The sequence below is a fragment of the Molossus molossus genome, unplaced genomic scaffold, assembly GCF_014108415.1.
Source record: "Molossus molossus isolate mMolMol1 unplaced genomic scaffold, mMolMol1.p scaffold_m16_p_13, whole genome shotgun sequence".
Classification (NCBI taxonomy): Eukaryota; Metazoa; Chordata; class Mammalia; order Chiroptera; family Molossidae; genus Molossus; species Molossus molossus.
This window is the reverse complement of record NW_023425348.1, coordinates 10049099-10070119: the sequence shown is the minus strand read 5'-3', so window position 1 is coordinate 10070119 and position 21021 is coordinate 10049099. Positions and strand designations below refer to the sequence as shown.

The following is a 21021-nucleotide window of genomic DNA, read 5'->3' as shown; positions in this document are numbered from 1 at the left end:
GGTCCATGGCCCCACTGTCGGAGCAGCTTACTGGAGACAAGTCCCGGCGCCCCCTGACCTGGGGTGCCAGGGTGGGGCCAGCGTCCCTTGGAACCAGCCCTCACACGAGCCCCAAGCACTCCGAAGGGCAAGGGCATGGCTCTGGGTGGCTTGCTGTGCGGTGTCCTCAGTGGTGCCCGTCACTTGGCAGCTAGCAGCCGCCTGGACGGTGGTCACCCCGAGACTCCTTCTCCCCAGGTGCTGCGTCTCCGCCTCAGCTCCAGGGCTTGCCCCCCCGCAGTGCCATCTTCCAGCAGCCCGAGAGCTGCTCTCCTCCTCCCAGCGTGACCCTCACCTGCTTGGGCATCCAGCAGCCGGCCCAGTCACCGCAGGTGACCATCCGCGTACAGGAGCCCGTCGACATGCTGAGCAACATGCCGGGGACCGCTGCGGGCTCCGCGGGGCGAGGCGCCTCCATCAGCCCCAGCGCCAGTCAGATTCAGATGCAGCACCGTGCCAACCTGATGGCCACCCTCAGCTACGGGCACCGGCCCTTGTCCAAGCAGCTGAGCGCTGACAGTGCCGAGGCCCACAGGTACGGCCACCTGCAGCCCCCGCCAGCTAGGAGGGAGGGAGCCCTTAGCAGGGCTCGAGGGGGGGAGGGAAGAAGAGCGGGTCCGACTGGGCTGTGCTCAGTCCGCCCTTTCTAATCGGGGGGTGGGGGGAGCTTGGGACCTCTCTGTTGACCAGCTAGGGGATCAGAACGCTACTGAGACGAGGGAGGAGGCTGCCGAAGCTGTCTCACTATTTGTCTGCAAAGAGGAGAGTGCCTGTTAGAGAAGTCTGCGAAGTGCCAGCTTCCCTGTCTGTTCTGAAGGCTCCTTCCCTCCCTGCCGCTCGAGTCCGAGACCTTGGTGCTTCCGGGTAGCTCCAGCCAGGGTGGCAGAGAGTTGCTCCCTCCATCCTGGAGCGGGGCCTACACACAGGGCCCTGGTCCCCGGATGGTGCTGGGTGGGGCGCAGGGGAGCGAGGCGATGCGCCGCCTCTGGGGGTGCCGGCACTCACTACCTTTTGTGTCTGCAGCTTGAACGTGGATCGGTTCTCCCCTGCTAACTACGACCAGGCGCATTTACACCCCCACCTGTTTTCGGACCAGTCCCGGGGTTCCCCCAGCAGCTACAGCCCTTCACCAGGAGTGGGGTTCCCTCCAACCCAAGCCCTGAAAGTCCCTCCGCTTGACCAGCTCCCCACCTTCCCTCCCAGCGCACATCAGCCATCTCCCTACACCACGTCAGCCCTGCAGCAGGCCCTGCTGTCCCCCACGCCGCCAGACTACACCAGACACCAGCAGGTGCCCCACATCCTCCAAGGACTGCTGTCCCCCCGGCACTCGCTCACCGGCCACTCGGACATGCGGCTGCCGCCGGCAGAGTTCGCGCAGCTCATTAAAAGGCAGCAGCAGCAGCAGCAGCAGCAGCAGCAGCAACAGCAGGAGTACCGAGAGTTGCTCAGGCACATGAACCAGGGGGATGCAGGGAGTCTGGCTCCCGGTCTTGGGGGACAGAGTATGACGGAGCACCAGGCTCTACCGTATCAGAATGCTGACTCCTATCACCACCACAGCCCCCAGCATCTCCTGCAGATCAGAGCGCAAGAATGTATCTCACAGGTCTCCTCGCCCAGCCCGACCCACGGTTACGCCGCGCCGCCGGCACTCCTGCCCCCGGAGAGCATGGAAGAGGAGTGCTCGTGCGAGGGGCCCAAGGGGGGCTTTCCGGACAGGAAGGGCTCCAGGGCGCTGGCCAAAGGCTGTCCGGACAGCCCCCTGCTCTTGAGCACTGGCGGACCTGGGGACCCCGAATCTTTGCTGGGAACTGTGAGCCACGCACAGGAGTTGGGGCTGCATCCCTACCGGCGTCAGCCAGCTGCTGCATTCAGTAGAGAGAAGGTGTCCAGCCGAGGTAAGCGTCCCTTCAGAGTAAAAGGCCTGGACCACTGGGCTCCAGTTCAGTCAGCTGAGTGATGTTATCTCTCCCCACTGGTACTCTGCGTTCCTTCGAGAGACCGTTCCAGAGACGACCCCAGGACCCCCCGGACCGTGTGAGGGAGAAGCCTGTGGGGAGTGGGTATGGGTCGGTAAGGGGTCTATTTTCAAAATTAAAAGATAGTGATAGGAAATTAACAATTAGAGCCCTAGCCAGTTTGGCTCAACAGTAGAGCGTCGGCCTGAGGACCAGTGAGTTATGGGTTCGATTCCAGCCAAGGGCACATACTTTGGTTGCAGTTCATCCCCAGCCCTGATCATGGTTGCGCAGGACGCAACCAGTCGATGTTTCTCTCCTTCCCACTCTGTCTGAATATAAATAGAAAAAAATCCTCAGGTGAGGATTTTTTTTAAAAAGTGAAAATTAACAATTAGTACAATCAGTAAGATATTCTATTTCGCAAGTTCATACCTTATTTTTTAGCTTCCAGAATTTCTTGACTTTTTTCAAACTAGCCAACTTTAACTTCTACAATAAAAAAAGTCACTGAGTGGCAAGGAAATAATGATTTAGTATGAATAGCATCGTACTGAAGTCAGAGCATCGGCCCTGGATGGGCTCTGTCACCGACGCACTGGCCTGTCACAACCCTGGGGTCTCCTCACCTGCGGAGCAGGGCAGCGGGGCTTCGTGGGGCATTTGGAAAGATTAACACGCGTGTGCGCGCGTCTGTGCGTGTGTGTGCGCGCGTGCGGGCATGCGGGAGAGGTGCGTCCCGAATGTGTGGTGTGCCTGTGAGGCGTTCTGATCACTCTGTTAAGAACCTGGGTTCAGCCCTGGCCGGTTTGGCTCAGCGGATAGAGCGTCGGCCTGCGGTCCAGAGAGACCTGGGTTCGGTTCCCGCTAAGGGCATGTACTTCGGCCCTGCAGTTTGTCCTTGGCCCTGGTTGGGTCGTGTGGGTGGCAGCCACTCGATGTGTCTCTCTCACATCAATGTTTCTCTCTCTCTCTCTCTCCCTCCCACTCTATCTGAACAAAAATGGGAAAATGTCCTCGGGTGAGGATAAAGAAGAAAAAGAACCTAGCTGCAGACGTCTGCAGCATCGGGCCCCCTGGTGTCTGTCTCATTTGTGTTCTTTGTGATGAGCGAGCGCATCCCTTTTGTCCTGAGGGAGTGGTACTGCCGCCAGCAGGTCGTGCTCAGAAAGCATCGCTCCATTCGCATCATGACGTTCATCCGAAACAAAGTCTGGACTGGTGTCCACGCGCGTCGCAATCGTGGGCAATGAGTGTCCATAAACTAGACGACCCCGAGCTGGGCAATTCTTACATCCTGCCCTTCTTGGAGCTACCTGCCTCTCCTGCTCTGCCCTTGAGCATCAGCACACAGTTCAGCTCCTTGGGGAGCTGGGTCCCACGCCCAGGGCAGGGGCGCCCTGCTCCCTGCACCATGTGAGGAGGCCTGGTTCCTTCCGGCGTGCTCCCTGCGGTGAGGGCGGTCAGTCCTGGGCCTTCGAGCAGCGGGTGCCGCCGCTCGGGGGTGCCCCGCGGGGGTGCCGTGTCCACCTGTGGCGGCTGTATTTTAGGATGGTGGGAGGTTTCAGAGCCAGGTCAGAGGGGAATGGCTGACCTACCTGGGGACGTTTACTCTCAGGGGAATTACTCTGCCTGTCGGGTGGAAGAAGGGATTTGATTTTTCTGGGTTCATATTGGGGGCAGAACCAAGATCGGAAGAGAGGTGACAGCAGATGTCAGCTGGCAGGGTGGGGGTGCTGGGGGAAGGCTCCCTGTGTAGACCGAGCTTTCGCTCCAAGTGTGCGAGAGGAGTTTTTCTGTAGAGGCAGCAAGTGCTATTGTATATAAACTCACTTAATCCTCCCAGCAACCCAGTGTGGTAATGACTCCCAATTATCCTCGTTCTATCAGGGAGACAGCTGAGGCACAGATTAAGTACTTTGCCCCACGGTCAGCAGCCAGTAAGTGGCGTCTGAAGCCAGGGGGCATTCAGGCCACTGCAGCAGGTACATCCTGAGCATGTCCTTGGTGTGTGCGGCTCCTGGGGGAGAGCACGCTGGGCAGCCTGTGCAGCCCACCCCACCCTGGGCGTCCACGCACTGAAACGCCTTTCGAGATGTTCTGTTCAAACACTTCTCTCTGAGTTCTCGTTTCCCCTGGTCTGACCCCTGTGCAGACAGCTGGGGGGCTTGAGCTCACCTGTGCCCCATCGTCGTCAGGAGACCGCTCCGTGGGCTTGCTGGTCTGTCTGCTTAGTGCTAAAGGGACACGTGGGAGTTCCGGGGGGCACGTCTCTCCCGGAGGAGCTGGGTGGAGGCCATCTGGCCTGGGCGAGAAGCATGGGGAAAGACCAGTGGGTACGTCTCAGGTGTCGGGGGCAGGACAGGCGGGCGTGGATGCTCGGAAGAGTCGTGTACGTGAGGTGTTCGCAGAAGCTCAGGGCGGAGGCTCTCTGCGACCTGGAGGAGGACTGAGACCCAGCTGCGGGGGTGGGGGCGTTCACGCAGCTCTGCTGCCAGCTGAGTCAGTGCCAGTCTGTCCGCAGGGCAGCCAGGCCCCTCCTGTACATCAAAGGCCTGAACTCCCTGGTTCCTCCGCAGGCCTCTGCTACTTCCTGGCGCAGCACTGTCGTCGCCTGTCTCCTCCGCCTCCTGCTCCCCACCTTCTCACACCATCTCTCTTTTCTTTTCTTTTTTTTTTATCCTCACCCGAGGACACTTTTGTGTTTATCTTCAGATAGAGCGGGAGGGAGAGAGGGAGGAAGAGAGAGATAGAAACATTGATGTGAGAGAGACGCCCACACAGCCCCAACCGGACAAACCGCAACTGAGGCACGTGCCCTTAGCAGGAACCGAACCGGGTCTCCCTGGTCCCCAGGCTGACGCTCTAACCGCTGAGCCAAACCTGCCAGGGCTCGCACCGCCACCATCTCTCCCGCCACCCCACAAACATTGCTGAAGGTTTCAGCTCAACTCCCCCGGCCTTGTTGCTTGTCATCCGCTTTGCAGGTGTCTTTCCCCCGAGTCCTCTTTGTCGTACGAGCTGTTTTCTGATCTTCGGTGGTTTGGGCTTTGCCAGAGCTGCGGTCTTGGCTCCTGCCAGTGTCTCCCAGGAGCTTCCTTCCTTCTCTCTACCCCGTTGACTCCGAATTCTTCTCTACAGACTGTGCCTCTTTTTGCTTGAATGCTCTTCACCTTTTTCTAACATCTCCCAGTTTGTGACTTTTGGAGCCACACACATTTATCTTTAACAACTAAAGCCACCGATTATTACTGTGTTTAGAATCCAGTGTCGTAAAATAATGCACTAGGGAAGCTAATGGTCTCAGGAACCCAGTGCTGCTCAGGAGTTAAAGTCCCTCTGGACAGGTGTGTCTGTTTACAATGGTCTCGTATTCTGGGACCCGCTCGCTCTTACCCTAGGCGATCACTCTGCGCCCATGGCTGCGGGGCCTCTCCCTCCCTCTGTGAGTCAGGGGTGGTAAGCTCAATGCCCCCGAGAGACGGAGAATGGAATTAATGTTTGCGGTTGGTCTGCTCCAGGTGTGGTGCTTTTAACTCATTTCTTTTCATGACCACCCTGGGATGGATGTGATCCCTTTTACAACAGGAACTGAGACTCCACAGTCTCCCTGCTTCACCCTGACACGGTTTTTTCTGTTGTTTTAAAAACTTGAGAGCTCCCGGCTTCCCATTGCCAAGAATCTGCTGTCCTTTGTCGAGAAAGGGTTGTGACCCCGCCACCACCTGCAGGCGAGCAGGGTAGGCTCACCCTCGACCTGCTTCTGTCTGGACGGAGGGTGCTGGCTGTTTCCTTCCGTGACACTTCACCTCTGTGCGGTCACCTGCGGGTCCCCACACTGCCTCTCGTCTCCACGGGAGAGCAAGTGCAACGAGACTGCGGGGCGGCTGGGTCGGGGCCTGCGGCAGGTGCGTGTGGACCGCAGGCAGACCGCTGAGATCTGTGAGTGTCTCAGGGGTAGGCGCACGGCCCCTGCGTCAGCCGGGAGCATCACAGCGGGGTGTGGTCACCGGGTCTCCACGGCTGTCCGCTGTGGTCAGCGTGAGGCCAGGTGCGCCCGGGCGGGGCAGGCAGCACGGGCCCCTGCGTCAGCCGGGAGCATCACAGCGGGGTGTGGTCACCGGGTCTCCACGGCTGTCCACTGTGGTCAGCGTGAGGCCAGGTGCGCCCGGGCGGGGCAGGCAGCACGGGCCCCTGCGTCAGCCGGGAGCATCACAGCGGGGTGTGGTCACCGGGTCTCCACGGCTGTCCGCTGTGGTCAGCGTGAGGCCAGGTGCGCCCGGGGCGGGGCAGGCAGCACGGGAAGGCTTGTCTGCGGCGTGTAGGCGCCTCTGGCCGGGCGTGCTCCGTGCTGCCGGCTGCCCCTCCAGAGATGGGATTACGACTTGTCTTCTGTACATGATTTCTTCTTTACTTTGCAAGTAAGTGGATGGCCAGTTCACACAGCGAGGTCACTTAACTCACTTAAACTCTCAAAGAAAACCACATGCTGCCCTGGCCAGTTTGGCTCAGCGGTTAGAGTGTCGGCCTGTGGTCCAGAGAGACCCGGGTTCGGTTCCTGCTGAGGGCATGTACCTTGATTGCAGTTTGTCCCCGGCCCTGGTTGGGCTGTGTAGGTGGCAGCCACTCGATATGTCCCTTTCACGTCGCTGTTTCTCTCTCTCTCTCTTCCTCTCTCTCCCTTCTACTCTGTCTGAACAAAAAAATGGAAAAATGTCCTCGAGTGAGGATAAAAAACAAAATTAAAACCACATCCTCTGCTCTGAGCCAAATTGGCCTCACCAGTGTCCGTGGGCCGGGCCTCAGGGAAATGACAGGCTCGGAGGGCTCACCCCGCAGAACCTCTAAGGAGCACACGCACACATGTCATTTCTCTCGTCTTCTTCTTGCAACACAGTGAGTGAGGAAGGACAAGTCGACAGTGACAGATTCAAAAGAAGGTTGTGCAAGCCGCCCCGAGTTCCCCGACCTGGTGTGCGCTGTGTCCCTTTGTGCTCTGTCCTTGTGCAGTCCGTGTCCATGCCGCGCTCGGCGCCCTCGGCCACTCGCAGACGCCTCAGGAGGCTGTGCTTGGAGTCCCCCCGTCACTTCTCATCCTCTGGGAGCCTGCCAGTGGGGCACCCGTGTACCCCTTGACCCACCCCTAACCGGTCAGTAGGTCTCCTCTCAGAATGTCACAAAGGACTTCCAGACTCCGGACACCACGTTCTTACTGAGCATCAGACTTCACTTGTGTGTCCTTTACGCTTTGTTACCGACCTCTTCACGTGTGTTCTCTCTTGAGCGCCAAACAGCTGTCGTTCTCGAGAGAGAAAAACTGACTGAGACCAAACAGCTTACCAGCACCGCACATTCCGTGGGCGTGGAGCTAGGTCCCGACCACGGTTTCTGATCCCTCCGCCTGCCATTGTCTCCTCTGCGCCCCCATCTTGCACCTTCGAGTGGGTCTGCCCAGCGGCGGTGCCGGCCCTGCAGGCTTCAGAGACAGAGCCCCGTGTTGCCAGCTCCTGCTCCGCCTAGTGTGTGACGGGACTGTGCTCCTGGACCAGAGGCTGCTTCTCCGGAAAGGAGCGCTTCGTTGACTCGTCTGCCCACTCTGTGTGGGGACAGTGCATCCGTAACTGTAGAAGCAGGTTCTGTGATCAGATTCGTTTCTCTGGCTGTCACCTGGCTCAGAACGGACGTCTCTGAGGGGTGTGGGGCCAGCAGTCTGTGCTGCGCTCCCATGGGGCCCGAACCCCAGCACCCACTGCACCCCCCTGCGGCAGCCCTGCTGCCCGGACAAGGAGCGGGGCCGCTGGGGACGCCAGGAGGCAGGCTCGGGTCTAGGTGGGCATCCCTCGAGCAGGGGCCGGTCTGTCCTAGTGGCACTGTCAGCGTGTGGGCAGCGGACAAGGAGGGCCGGGCCATGGCACCTTCCCAGAGGCAGGGCAGAAGGGTTCGGAGAAACCTCATTATTAGAAATAAAAATAAATTTTAAAAAAAAGAGGGGGAGAGGTGACTTAGAACACACATCAAACGCACACAGAGGCCTCTCAAGGAGGGGTGGGAACTGCGTATCGGGAACCAGGGCTCACACGCTTGGTGAGCTTCGCCAGTTCCTCGTGTCGGACAAGGGCCCTGTAAAACGGAACAGAGCGCTCCACAGACGGCGCTCGGCGAGGAGGGGCACTGAGGAGGTCTGCGTCCAGTCTGTAGCCCAGGACGAGACCAGGAACAGACGGTGCCAGCAGTGGAGAGAAGGTGGGCGCTAGGAACTACTCTGGGGAGGAGAGAAGGTGGACTAGGAACTGTGGGGAGGAGAGAAGGTGGACTAGGGAGCACTCTGGGGAGGAGAGAAGGTGGGACTAGGGTGCACTCTGGGGAGGAGAGAAGGTGGACTAGGGAGCACTCTGGGGAGGAGAGAAGGTGGACTAGGGAGCACTCTGGGGAGGAGAGAAGGTGGACTAGGGAGCATTCTGGGGAGGAGAGAAGGTGGGTGCTAGGGAGCACTCTGGGGAGGAGAGAAGGTGGGACTAGGGAGCACTCTGGGGAGGAGAGAAGGTGGACTAGGGAGCATTCTGGGGAGGAGAGAAGGTGGGACTAGGGTGCACTCTGGGGAGGAGGGACTAGGGAGCACTCTGGGGAGGAGAGAAGGTGGACTAGGGAGCATTCTGGGGAGAAGAGAAGGTGGGACTAGGGTGCACTCTGGGGAGGAGAGAAGGTGGACTAGGGAGCACTCTGGGGAGGAGAGAAGGTGGACTAGGGAGCACTCTGGGGAGGAGAGAAGGTGGACTAGGGAGCACTCTGGGGAGGGGAGAAGGTGGACTAGGGAGCACTCTGGGGAGGAGAGAAGGTGGGACTAGGGAGCACTCTGGGGAGGAGAGAAGGTGGACTAGGGAGCATTCTGGGGAGGAGAGAAGGTGGGTGCTAGGGAGCACTCTGGGGAGGAGAGAAGGTGGACTAGGGAGCATTCTGGGGAGGAGAGAAGGTGGGACTAGGGAGCATTCTGGGGAGGAGAGAAGGTGGGACTAGGGAGCATTCTGGGGAGGAGAGAAGGTGGGACTAGGGTGCACTCTGGGGAGGAGAGAAGGTGGGACTAGGGAGCATTCTGGGGAGGAGAGAAGGTGGGACTAGGGAGCACTCTGGGGAGGAGAGAGGTGGACTAGGGAGCACTCTGGGGAGGAGAGAAGGTGGACTAGGGAGCACTCTGGGGAGGAGAGAAGGTGGGACTAGGGTGCACTCTGGGGAGGAGAGAAGGTGGGACTAGGGAGCACTCTGGGGAGGAGAGAAGGTGGACTAGGGAGCACTCTGGGGAGGAGAGAAGGTGGACTAGGGAGCACTCTGGGGAGGAGAGAAGGTGGGTGCTAGGGAGCACTCTGGGGAGGAGAGAAGGTGGGACTAGGGAGCACTCTGGGGAGGAGAGAAGGTGGACTAGGGAGCACTCTGGGGAGGAGAGAAGGTGGACTAGGGAGCATTCTGGGGAGGAGAGAAGGTGGACTAGGGAGCACTCTGGGGAGGAGAGAAGGTGGGTGCTAGGGAGCACTCTGGGGAGGAGAGAAGGTGGGTGCTAGGGAGCACTCTGGGGAGGAGAGAAGGTGGGACTAGGGTGCACTCTGGGGAGGAGAGAAGGTGGACTAAGGAGCATTCTGGGGAGGAGAGAAGGTGGACTAGGGTGCACTCTGGGAGGAGAGAAGGTGGGACTAGGGAGCACTCTGGGGAGGAGAGAAGGTGGACTAGGGAGCATTCTGGGGAGGAGAGAAGGTGGACTAGGTTGCACTCTGGGGAGGAGAGAAGGTGGACTAAGGAGCATTCTGGGGAGGAGAGAAGGTGGGACTAGGGAGCACTCTGGGGAGGAGAGAAGGTGGACTAGGGAGCACTCTGGGGAGGAGAGAAGGTGGACTAGGGAGCACTCTGGGAGGAGAGAAGGTGGGTGCTAGGGAGCACTCTGGGGAGGAGAGAAGGTGGGTGCTAGGGAGCACTCTGGGGAGGAGAGAAGGTGGGACTAGGGTGCACTCTGGGGAGGAGAGAAGGTGGACTAGGGAGCATTCTGGGGAGGAGAGAAGGTGGGACTAGGGAGCACTCTGGGGAGGAGAGAAGGTGGGACTAGGGAGCACTCTGGGGAGGAGAGAAGGTGGGACTAGGGTGCACTCTGGGGAGGAGAGAAGGTGGACTAGGGAGCACTCTGGGGAGGAGAGAAGGTGGGTGCTAGGGAGCACTCTGGGGAGGAGAGAAGGTGGGTGCTAGGGAGCACTCTGGGGAGGAGAGAAGGTGGGACTAGGGAGCACTCTGGGGAGGAGAGAAGGTGGACTAGGGAGCACTCTGGGGAGGAGAGAAGGTGGGACTAGGGAGCACTCTGGGGAGGAGAGAAGGTGGGACTAGGGTGCACTCTGGGGAGGGGAGAAGGTGGGACTAGGGAGCACTCTGGGGAGGGGAGAAGGTGGACTAGGGAGCACTCTGGGGAGGGGAGAAGGTGGACTAGGGAGCACTCTGGGGAGGAGAGAAGGTGGACTAGGGAGCATTCTGGGGAGGAGAGAAGGTGGGACTAGGGTGCACTCTGGGGAGGAGAGAAGGTGGACTAGGGAGCACTCTGGGGAGGGGAGAAGGTGGACTAGGGAGCATTCTGGGGAGGAGAGAAGGTGGACTAGGGAGCATTCTGGGGAGGAGAGAAGGTGGGACTAGGGTGCACTCTGGGGAGGAGAGAAGGTGGACTAAGGAGCATTCTGGGGAGGAGAGAAGGTGGGACTAGGGTGCACTCTGGGGAGGAGAGAAGGTGGACTAGGGAGCACTCTGGGGAGGAGAGAAGGTGGACTAGGGAGCACTCTGGGGAGGAGAGAAGGTGGGACTAGGGAGCACTCTGGGGAGGAGAGAAGGTGGACCAGGGAGCACTCTGGGGAGGAGAGAAGGTGGACTAGGTTGCACTCTGGGGAGGAGAGAAGGTGGGACTAGGTTGCACTCTGGGGAGGAGAGAAGGTGGGTGCTAGGGAGCACTCTGGGGAGGAGAGAAGGTGGACTAGGGAGCACTCTGGGGAGGAGAGAAGGTGTGACTAGGGAGCACTCTGGGGAGGAGAGAAGGTGTACTAGGGAGCACTCTGGGGAGGAGAGAAGGTGGGACTAGGGAGCACTCTGGGGAGGAGAGAAGGTGGGACTAGGGTGCACTCTGGGGAGGAGAGAAGGTGGACTAGGGAGCATTCTGGGGAGGAGAGAAGGTGGGACTAGGGTGCACTCTGGGGAGGAGAGAAGGTGGGACTAGGGTGCACTCTGGGGAGGAGAGAAGGTGGGACTAGGGAGCATTCTGGGGAGGAGAGAAGGTGGGACTAGGGTGCACTCTGGGGAGGAGAGAAGGTGGGACTAGGGTGCACTCTGGGGAGGAGAGAAGGTGGACTAGGGAGCACTCTGGGAGGAGAGAAGGTGGGACTAGGGAGCACTCTGGGGAGGAGAGAAGGTGGGACTAGGGTGCACTCTGGGGAGGGGAGAAGGTGGACTAGGGAGCACTCTGGGGAGGAGAGAAGGTGGACTAGGGAGCACTCTGGGGAGGAGAGAAGGTGGACTAGGGAGCACTCTGGGGAGGAGAGAAGGTGGACTAGGGAGCACTCTGGGGAGGAGAGAAGGTGGGACTAGGGTGCACTCTGGGAGGGGAGAAGGTGGACTAGGGAGCACTCTGGGAGGAGAGAGGTGGACTAGGGAGCACTCTGGGAGGAGAGAAGGTGGACTAGGGAGCACACTGGGGAGGAGAGAAGGTGGACTAGGGAGCACTCTGGGGAGGAGAGAAGGTGGACTAGGGAGCACTCTGGGAGGAGAGAAGGTGGACTAGGGAGCACTCTGGGGAGGAGAGAAGGTGGACTAGGGAGCACTCTGGGGAGGAGAGAAGGTGGGACTAGGGAGCATTCTGGGGAGGAGAGAAGGTGGGACTAGGGTGCACTCTGGGGAGGAGAGAAGGTGGGTGCTAGGGAGCACTCTGGGGAGGAGAGAAGGTGGGTGCTAGGGAGCACTCGGGAGGAGAGAAGGTGGACTAGGGAGCACTCTGGGGAGGAGAGAAGGTGGGACTAGGGAGCACTCTGGGGAGGAGAGAAGGTGGGTGCTAGGGAGCACTCTGGGGAGGAGAGAAGGTGGGTGCTAGGGAGCACTCTGGGGAGGAGAGAAGGTGGACTAGGGAGCACTCTGGGGAGGAGAGAAGGTGGACTAGGGAGCACTCTGAGGAGGAGAGAAGGTGGGACTAGGGAGCACTCTGGGGAGGAGAGAAGGTGGGACTAGGGTGCACTCTGGGGAGGAGAGAAGGTGGACCAGGGAGCACTCTGGGAGGAGAGAAGGTGGACCAGGGAGCACTCTGGGAGGAGAGAAGGTGGACCAGGGAGCACTCTGGGAGGAGAGAAGGTGGACCAGGGAGCACTCTGGGGAGGAGAGAAGGTGGACCAGGGAGCACTCTGGGAGGAGAGAAGGTGGACCAGGGAGCACTCTGGGAGGAGAGAAGGTGGACCAGGGAGCACTCTGGGAGGAGAGAATGTGGACCAGGGAGCACTCTGGGGAGGAGAGAATGTGGACCAGGGAGCACTCTGGGGAGGAGAGAATGTGGAACAGGGAGCACTCTGGGAGGAGAGAAGGTGGACTAGGGAGCACTCTGGGAAGGTGCAAGCCGCTGTCTGTGTTGCTTCTTGGCAGCACAGTCCAGGCAGCTGGGTCCTGCCTCCTCATACCATCGCCACACCCCTTCCTGTCAGTGGTTTCTGTGGGCCGTGGGCCATCGGAGACTGCCCCCGAGAGGGGTGGGGACAGAGATCTAATGCCACAGAGCGGCCTGGCGCAGGCTCTCTCTCCCTCTCTGCTCGGAGCGTCCAGACGTCCCCTTGCTTTCCTCGGGGTCCTTGCGGAGCTCCCCTCCGCTCGTTTTCCTCCGGAAGGTTTCGCATCACGAGCAGTGTGCACGCCAGTGAGTTCCCTCCCTTCACACCCCACCTCAGCCCCAGCCCAGGCAGAGCCTGGTTGTCAGGGAGACCGCTTCAGGGTGGAGACCTGAGACCCCACCCGCTCAGGCAGGCGTCCTGCTGTCATCGCTCCAGGAGCTGTTGGAATGGCTGTTAGCCTTGGGGCTGTGCCTCCTGCAGGAGCCTGGCCTCGCCCAGGTGCCTCATCGGGAGATGGCCCGGGGTTTGCCCAGGAACTTCACCCAAAGAAAACTCCCAAACCAAAGGGGCGCCAGGCTCTTAAGGGCGGAGCCAGACGCGCATCCCGGAGGATGCGCTCTCTCCAGCGGCCTGGTGCTCTCCTCCACCACCCTGGCCAAGAGGAAACGCTCACTCCTCCGAGCCCTCCAAAGCCCAGTCCAGGTGCTGCATTGGCTGCCGGCGCCGGTCCACACTGACAGCATGTGCTACCTCAGCTGGGGCGGTGACTGCTGGCTGCTCCCTGGGTGGAGGACAGTGTTCGGGGACACAGAGGGCTCACAGACATGCATAAGATACGATTCTTGTCCTCAAAGAACTTACAGTCCAATTTGATTGGTTAAGACAAGTTCACAAACCCGGTGCCAGGAATAATGTTAGACTCATCAGTTCAATCGAGCCTTCTGACAAAGGAGAAAAGGGAAAGTTTCATGAAGATGTTAACATTTGAGATGGCCCTAGGAGGTGCGTTGGTCTGGACGGGCAGGCGTGGGAGTGGGAGAACCAAGCATTCTCGGGGAGAGCAAACAGCAGAGCAAACAGAGTTGTGATTGGGGGGGGAAGGGTTCCGTGGTCCCGTCTGACCAGAGCCTGGACGGCAAGGGGCAGGGGTGCGGCGGACTCACCGGAAGACGGGCTGGGAAGGCGTGAGGGTGAGGTGGCAGGTCAGCCTCCCGGGAGGCCGGCCTCTGGCGGTGGCCGAGGGTGTCAGGAGCAGCCGCAGCGGTCCGGGCGGGAGGCAGGAGGCTCCAGGGGAAGCGACGGGAATAGAAGGACGGCCGAGTGGCCGTGAAGCGAGAATGCGGCCCTGGGAGCTCACACCCAGACCAGGGAGACAGGCACCGAGAACGCGGGTCTCCGGAAGAGGAGCTGGCTGTGGGGGAGTTGGTGAGCTCGGAGTTAGACACGAAGTGTTGGGTGTTCGTTAGGAGTGCAGAGAAGGCGTCTGGTGAATAGTCGGAGCTGCGGATCCGCAGCTTAGAAGAGCGTCCGGTCATTCTGTACCGGGGCCGTCTCGGGGGCCATGACCGCAGATGCTGTCGCCAAGTAAGTGTGGGGAAGGAGACGGTCAGGGACAGAAAGGTGAAGCTGAGGAGCTGCAGGAGGGGGGAAGGAGTTGGATGAGCAGGGCAGCGGCCTGGGTGCCCTGAGACGGAAGGCGGGGAAGGAGACGGCACCGCAGAAGGGAGGCCACCCTCCCAGGCTCGTCCTGGCCACTCCGAGAGTGTCTTCCGCGTGCATCTAGGTTTGAGAACACAGTCCTATCGAGTCGACAGAAAGGAAGAAAGAAGAGAAGACTCAGTGTGGTCAGCCTTCAGCGTGTGGGGTTTTTCTCCCTGGGGTACGATCCCTCCATAAAGAGGCTCAGGTCGCAGGGCTGTGGGGTGGACGCCTGGCCCGGGCTCCTCTGAGCGCCGTCACCCGCTAGCTGAGGAGTCGCAGGTGGTGCACATGTGGTCCTGGCCACTGGCCACTGCCCCTTGCGAGGCACTTTCTGATAGGCGTTGGCTGTGCTGGGAGGCTCGAGGTCTGCTGACCCTGTTTGCCGTGTGCTCAGAATCTGTCACAGGGAACTGCATGGACCGGAGCTCTCCAGGACAAGCAGCCGAGCTGCCGGAGCGCGATGGGCTGGGGTACCCGGCACGCCCCCCGGCCAGTGAGCACTACAGGCCCCGGACGCTCCAGAGACACCACACGATCCAGAACAGTGACGATGCCTATGTATGTTGGTCCCTCCTGCTTCTCAGAAATGAGTCCTGCCAATCCCAGCCTTGACACAGAACTTAGCCACGTGGGCTGCCCCAGACTCCCCAGCCAGAGCCCAGCCCCTCTGCCCCCAGGGCAGTCCTTGAGCGCAGAGCCTCGAGAATCGACTCCGCATTTCCCCTCCTCTCTAGGCTGTCAGTCAGCTTCTCCCTTGACCGCCAGATGCGAGCCCAGGACGGCGGGCCCTCCGGCAGCCACGCTGAGTGTGCTCGGTACAGGCACCCGCCGTGCACAGCAGGCGTGGTCTCCTCGGCGGGCGGCTGGCACGGCACCGGTCAGCACAGTAGCAACCGGCACACGTAGCCATTCCGATTTAAATGTCATTATGAAATTTAAAATTTGGTTCCTCAGTCACTCTGGTCATATTCAAGGGCTCAGTAGCCACGTGGCTGGTGACCCCATGTTGGACAGGCATCGGGACATTCCGTCCTCTCCGAGGGCAGTGTTGGACAGTGTGGTCCTAAGTCAGACTCCTGGGGCTGGGGCAGGTCAGGAAGCTGGGAGCCCCACGCCCCCAGTGGGGGAGGGTCTGGGAGCACGGCGTGGGGCCCGCCTGCGCCCTCAGGAGGGTCGGTCCTCACGGCGCGCCCGCCCGCAGGTGCAGCTGGACGACCTGCCTGGGATGAGCCTCGTGGCGGGGAGAGCGCTCAGCTCGGCCCGCATGTCGGACGCCGTCCTCAGTCAGGCCTCGCTCGTGGGCGGCCAGCAGCTTCGCGACGGGGACGACGAGGGTACGCAGCCTCGCATAGGGTGCCAGAGAAGTTTCTGGAGCCCGCTCCACCCTCCCCTTGACTGCTCCTCTCTGCACAGACTTCACGGGCACACAGGGCCCACAGGGGTCTGGACACAGCCCTTCCCACCTCTGGGTCGCCAAGCGGGTGCGTAAAGGAGGCAGGACATCGCAGCTCCATTTGTGTGTGTTTAGGGCTCCTTTATGGCTGTTTCTGTTCAGACGAGAGGTCACTATGTCCAGATGGAATGTGTCTGCCTCCCCTTAGGGCCAGCCAAGGGAGGGTGTCGTCACAGGCGGCCTGTGCAGCAGCGTGGGCAGGGCACCGGCCTTCCTGAGCCCCCCCCACCCCCTGCTGGCGGCAGGGCCCTGAGCCTGTGCCTGGACTGTGGTGAGCATCGCTGGGGCGCTCAGCGCTGGGCCGACCCACACGCACCCCGGCAGCCACGTCTGCGGGCTGTGCCGTCGTCGGCTCCCTTCCGGAGGAGAGTCTCCCCAGGAGCAGCGTCTGTCGCCTCCGCAGTTGTTGATGGAGCTTGACGGTGGGGACAGTAAGGAGAGCGAAAGACAGACACGCAGGAGAGCCCGGCTGGACCACAGCCCTGAGCACACCGAGGCCTGCTGGGAGGCAGGCTGTGGGCCCAGACTTCTCTCTCCCTTTGTCCGCCTCCCCCTCTCCCCCCAGCTCCCTGCAGTTCTCACATGTTCTCTCTGGTCCTCAGAATTCGGGGACAGTGTAGGAGGTCACGAGCACGCAGACCTGACCGATGGCAGCCAGCATCTGGGCTCCTCTCGCTACCCGTCCACGTGTATGACAGACATGCTGCTCAGCTACAAGCACCCCGAGGTCTCCTTCAGCATGGAGCAGGCAGGCGTGTGACAGGAGCCACAGTGAGTGTCGCCAGGCCAGGGCCAGACCCACCCCTCGGCTCAGCGCAGCTCCGGGTCCGGGGGGAGGGCCCTTCCCCACGGCTCCACCGCGCCCCTGTCCCTTCGGTCCGCAGCGGCCGCTCTGCTGCCAGGCACCACGCGCGTCGCTGGGGCTGTGGGCGGTGCGTCCAGCAGAAGGTGCTGGCCGGGGTCACGTAAGGGATAGGACTCGTGCGTGCAGCCTGGGCGGGCGGGCGGGCGGGCGCCTGTGGCCATAGTCCTAGGAGGTGGTCCTGGGACACAGTCCCGACAGCTGAAGCCCCGCAAGAAAACCTGTCTAGCCGTCATTTTTAAGGCTGTGCTGCAAGTGGCAGAAAGTAGACACGGGCAGTGGCCATCAGAAACCAGTGGTAGAAAGGGGTGAGCTGGCCTGGCGGGGCTGATGCTGACCGAGCATAGCAGGCGTGCTGGTTCTCTGGACAGACTCGGTGAGTCCGGCAAGTCCATCTCAGAGCCTGTGTGGCGGGCCAGAAACCCGAGGGGGCTCAGCCCACCCGTAACCGGTGTTGTGGCTGCACCGTCCCTGTGCTGCTCACTGTGACTGCGAGATGCCCTCAGCGGTGGCCTTCAGTCAGGGAGCTGTGGAAAGGTGAGGTTTACTCCTCAAGGCCTGGAGCCCGCAGGCCACCTGGGCACCCAGAGATCGTGCAGTCGGGAGGGAGGAACGGGCCAGGCGGTCCTGGGGTCTGCAGGCTCATCGGTGAGTTTAAAACGTACAAGAGCAGGAACTCAAAGAGGGGAGAGAACACAGACAAGGAGCCCAAGTGGTCAGTTCCTGTGAAATCCAGATCTCTAAAACTGGAGGCAGGTGGGGGAGGGGCCTGGCTGCCGGAATGTTCCGCAAGGTGGGCTGAGCAGGGACTCGCACGGCAGAGAGAGGTCCCGCTCACGCTGCGCAGCTGCGTTTGTGAGAAGTTCTCAGTGGGACATTTGAGTCCCTCTGTCCACCCTGACTGCCGTGTGTCCGCTCTGTTGCAGGTTTGTGTACAGCTCGGGATGAAGAGTGGACTTCGAACCCACAGCACCCAGCAGCATCCCCGGGTCGCCATGTGTCTCCCCCCAGATGCCGGCTCCTCCCCCACGTTGGCTTCACTGTGTGCTGTCCCTGGGGCTCCGAGGGACAGAGCCCGTCTGCTTGTACGACCAGGTCACCGAGGAAATAAACAGGAAGTCACGGTCGCCACCTCTTGTGAAAGTGTATTCGGTGTATTTCAGTTGGTGGTTTGGTTTGGTTTTGGTTTGGGGTTTTTGGTGTTTTCTTTTGGAGGTGATTGTCTTTCTTTTTTTTTACTTTGCTTCTCTTTCTTTTTTTCTCTTTTGAGAACGAAGAGCAGAGCAGAGTACAGAGGCCAGGGGACCCATAGCCGCTCCCTCCCCCCATCCTGAGGGTACCCTCCAGTGCTCTGCATTGCTCCTCCAGGAGCAAAACCAAAGGATACAGCTGCCGGAGGCTTAGGGCTGGGAGGGCACGGGAGGGGTGAGGCCTTTGGCCCTTGGGGAGCAAAAGGAGCAAGCCCGAGCCCGGAGCCTGGGAGCCCTTGGTTGCTGGGACCCACTGAAAAGCGGTCTGGTCCAGCCAAGGTCCTACCGGAGTGTGAGCCTGCGGCTGGGCGGGGCCCGTGGTGGGCGTGCGGCTCGGTGTGAGCTCAGCTCCCTGCTTGTGACCTGGGCAGTTGGTCGCCTTACCATCCTGCTGGCTCTGCCCGTGGACCGGGCACGCCGCGGGCACCTGTGCTTCTGTGCCTCTTACATTCTTCTTGGCGTCGTGCTCCACAAAGGGTCGTCCCCCCGCACTGCCCCACACCGTCCCGTCAGCCTCCGTCACAGGCAGGAGACGCGGAGGCTGTCGGGCCTGCCCCCGCCTGCCCTCGCCTGCCCTCCTCCTCCCGGCATCCTCATTCCCTATTTTAATTCTTGATCATGTAGGAATTGTTTTCGTAAATGTTGATATTATTGTTATTATTATTATTAATAAAAACAAGGAATTTTTGTTTAAAAGAGAAATGTTTAACCAGATTCTGTTCTATTTGAACTGTGACTTGCACCTTTTGTTCAGAGTACTTTCTGCAGACGCCGCGGCCGTGGCCAGCCCTCCCCGTGCAGTGCAGGCGGGCCGTCGCCGCAGCGCGCGGTGGTGTTTGTGTCATCGTCTTTGTTTTCTTCACGTTAGAGCCAGAGTCCGTGTGCTGGCTGGGCTGACAGAGGGTCTGGCTGTCTCCTTCGATCTTCAAAACAAAAGGGATGTTAAATATTCTGGCTCGTGATCCTGCTTTTCTGGGGAAGGAGAGTAAATGCCCCCGGTCCCTACTGGTCTTTCATCCGGAACTCGCACAGAAAGATGTGAGCGCCCAGTGTGGCCGTCGGCGGTCAGAGAAGGGTCCCCGTGGCGCTGGCTTCTCTCCGGTACTGGCAGCTCAGCTCTCGGCCACTGCCCTCGATGGTCTCCGCAGTGCAAGCCTTTCTCGGGGTGTCCCATGCTCCGTGGTCCCCGTCACCCTCCCCTTGGGGCCACCAACGACTCACCAGAAGGGGGCCACCGTGAGGGCCTGGACAGCTGCTGTCTGACTTCTCTGGGCTCCTTCACCTCCAGTCCCCGCCTGCCGCCCAGCCCGCCTGCTGTGTTTACATGGAGCTGGGCTGGCGGGAGAGCAGACTGCCACCCTCCAGGGCGCCAGACGGCAGCAGCGGGCCTACAAATCGTGCCATCTTGCGAACTACACTTTTAAAATCATTGCTTTGTATTGTAGTAACCCATATGTGCAGTATATGTTGAATGTATATTAATATACTTTCTTAATTCTGTTCTTTGAAAATGTCAGAAGTATTTTTTTCTTTTTCATTTATGTTGAACTAAAAAAGGATTTAAAACATCTCCAGACCAAGTTGCGGTAAGACCTTGAGCCCCTTTTCGTGGGCACTGACAGCTTAGTAACTTAATTGGACAGCAGGGGATTGTGGAAATAAAAGACCGATTGCCGTCTCATGCTGACGCATGGTTCGCTTGTGGTTCCCAGTCTTGGGAGAGGCATCCAGGCGGTGGCGACGGAGACTGGCCACAGGAGCGGGGGCTTGAGCAGTGCACTGTCTCCCCACCTTGTAAACCAGCATTCGCTGGGAGCCCGAGCCCAGCTCCGCACGGTGGCCCCGCACCCAGCTCGGACTCGGCCCTTTCGGGGGAGTTTGCTGAGCTGGGTGGGGAACAGATGCCTGAGAGGGTCCTTGGGAAGGAGTAGCAGTTGGGCCTCACGGACCTGGGGCCTCCAGGGTAGGCCTTTGTGAGGTGCCCCATCCGCCCAGGGTTAGGTAGCAAGGGGACTTTTCCTGTTCTTTTTGCCTTTTTTTTATTTCTCACCCGAGGATATTTTTCTACTTATCATTCGATAGAGTGAAAGGGGGAGAGAGAGAAACATTGATGTGATAGAGCCACATTGACTGGTTGCCTCCCACACGACCCGACCAGGGCCAGGGCTGAGCTACAGCCGAGGTACGTGCCCTTGGCTGGAATCAAACCCAGGACTCTGGTCTGCAGGCTGACGCTCTGACCCCTGAGCCAGACCGGCCAGGGCTTGCTTGCCTTTTGACACCTGGACTCCCAAGAGCAGGACAGCAGTCCCTGCAAGGGCCCGGCATGGCTAGCTGGAGGTCAGCTAAGGGAGGACGAGCCGAGGGTGCTGGCCGAGGTCACAGAAGGCAGAGTGACGGGCACTTACAGAAGCTTCCGAGTCCCTCGTGGACTGAAGTCACAGTGGGGCTGTTTGGATCAGAAAAGAACCTTCTCGAGAGGGTCCTCCAGTAGTCTGGTCTGTCCTCCCTCCCACGGAAAGCTGGGTGTGTCTGAGACCAGTGACTTACCCAGATGCCTCCCCACAACTGTCACAATCTTTTTTGTTTTTAAATCCTCACCCAAGGACATGTGGCTTCTTGTTGTTGTTGTTGTTGTTATTATTATTATTGGTTTTAGAGGGGAAGAGAGAGAAACATCAATCAGTTGCCCTACGTGCCTCGACCCGGAAGTAAACCTGCAACCCAGGTGTGTGTCCTGACCGGGAACCAAACCTGCAACCCAGGTGTGTGTCCTGACCGGGAACCAAACCTGCGACCCAGGTGTGTGTCCTGACCGGGAACCAAACCTGCGACCCAGGTGTGTGTCCTGACCGGGAACCAAACCTGCGACCCAGGTGTGTGCCCTGACCGGGAACCAAACCTGCGACCCAGGTGTGTGCCCTGACCGGGAACCAAACCTGCAACCCAGGTGTGTGCCCTGACCGGGAACCAAACCTGCGACCCAGGTGTGTGCCCTGACCGGGAACCAAACCTGCAACCCAGGTGTGTGTCCTGACCGGGAACCAAACCTGCGACCCAGGTGTGTGTCCTGACCGGGAACCAAACCTGCGACCCAGGTGTGTGTCCTGACCGGGAACCAAACCTGCGACCCAGGTGTGTGCCCTGACCGGGA

General features: G+C 60.1%; 1 protein-coding gene across 6 annotated transcripts in view; it reads left to right on the top strand.

Annotated features, from left to right (window-relative positions):
* SIK3 (SIK family kinase 3) overlaps nt 1-19638 on the top strand; it is a 280202-nt gene extending 260564 nt beyond the window's left edge. For 3 of the 6 annotated variants that reach the window (XM_036257870.1, XM_036257871.1, XM_036257869.1), the window contains 6 exons: nt 238-574; nt 1243-1940; nt 14697-14860; nt 15504-15636; nt 16358-16526; nt 17544-19638. In XM_036257870.1, the coding sequence (XP_036113763.1) occupies nt 238-574; nt 1243-1940; nt 14697-14860; nt 15504-15636; nt 16358-16515 (1490 nt within the window). In that variant the 3' untranslated portion in view covers nt 16516-16526; nt 17544-19638. Of the gene's footprint in view, nt 1-237; nt 575-1062; nt 1941-14696; nt 14861-15503; nt 15637-16357; nt 16527-17543 lie in introns of all 6 variants that reach the window. The other 3 variants (XM_036257868.1, XM_036257867.1, XM_036257866.1) reach the window with 1 other exon arrangement.
* The last annotated feature ends 1383 nt before the right edge of the window (nt 19639-21021 follow it).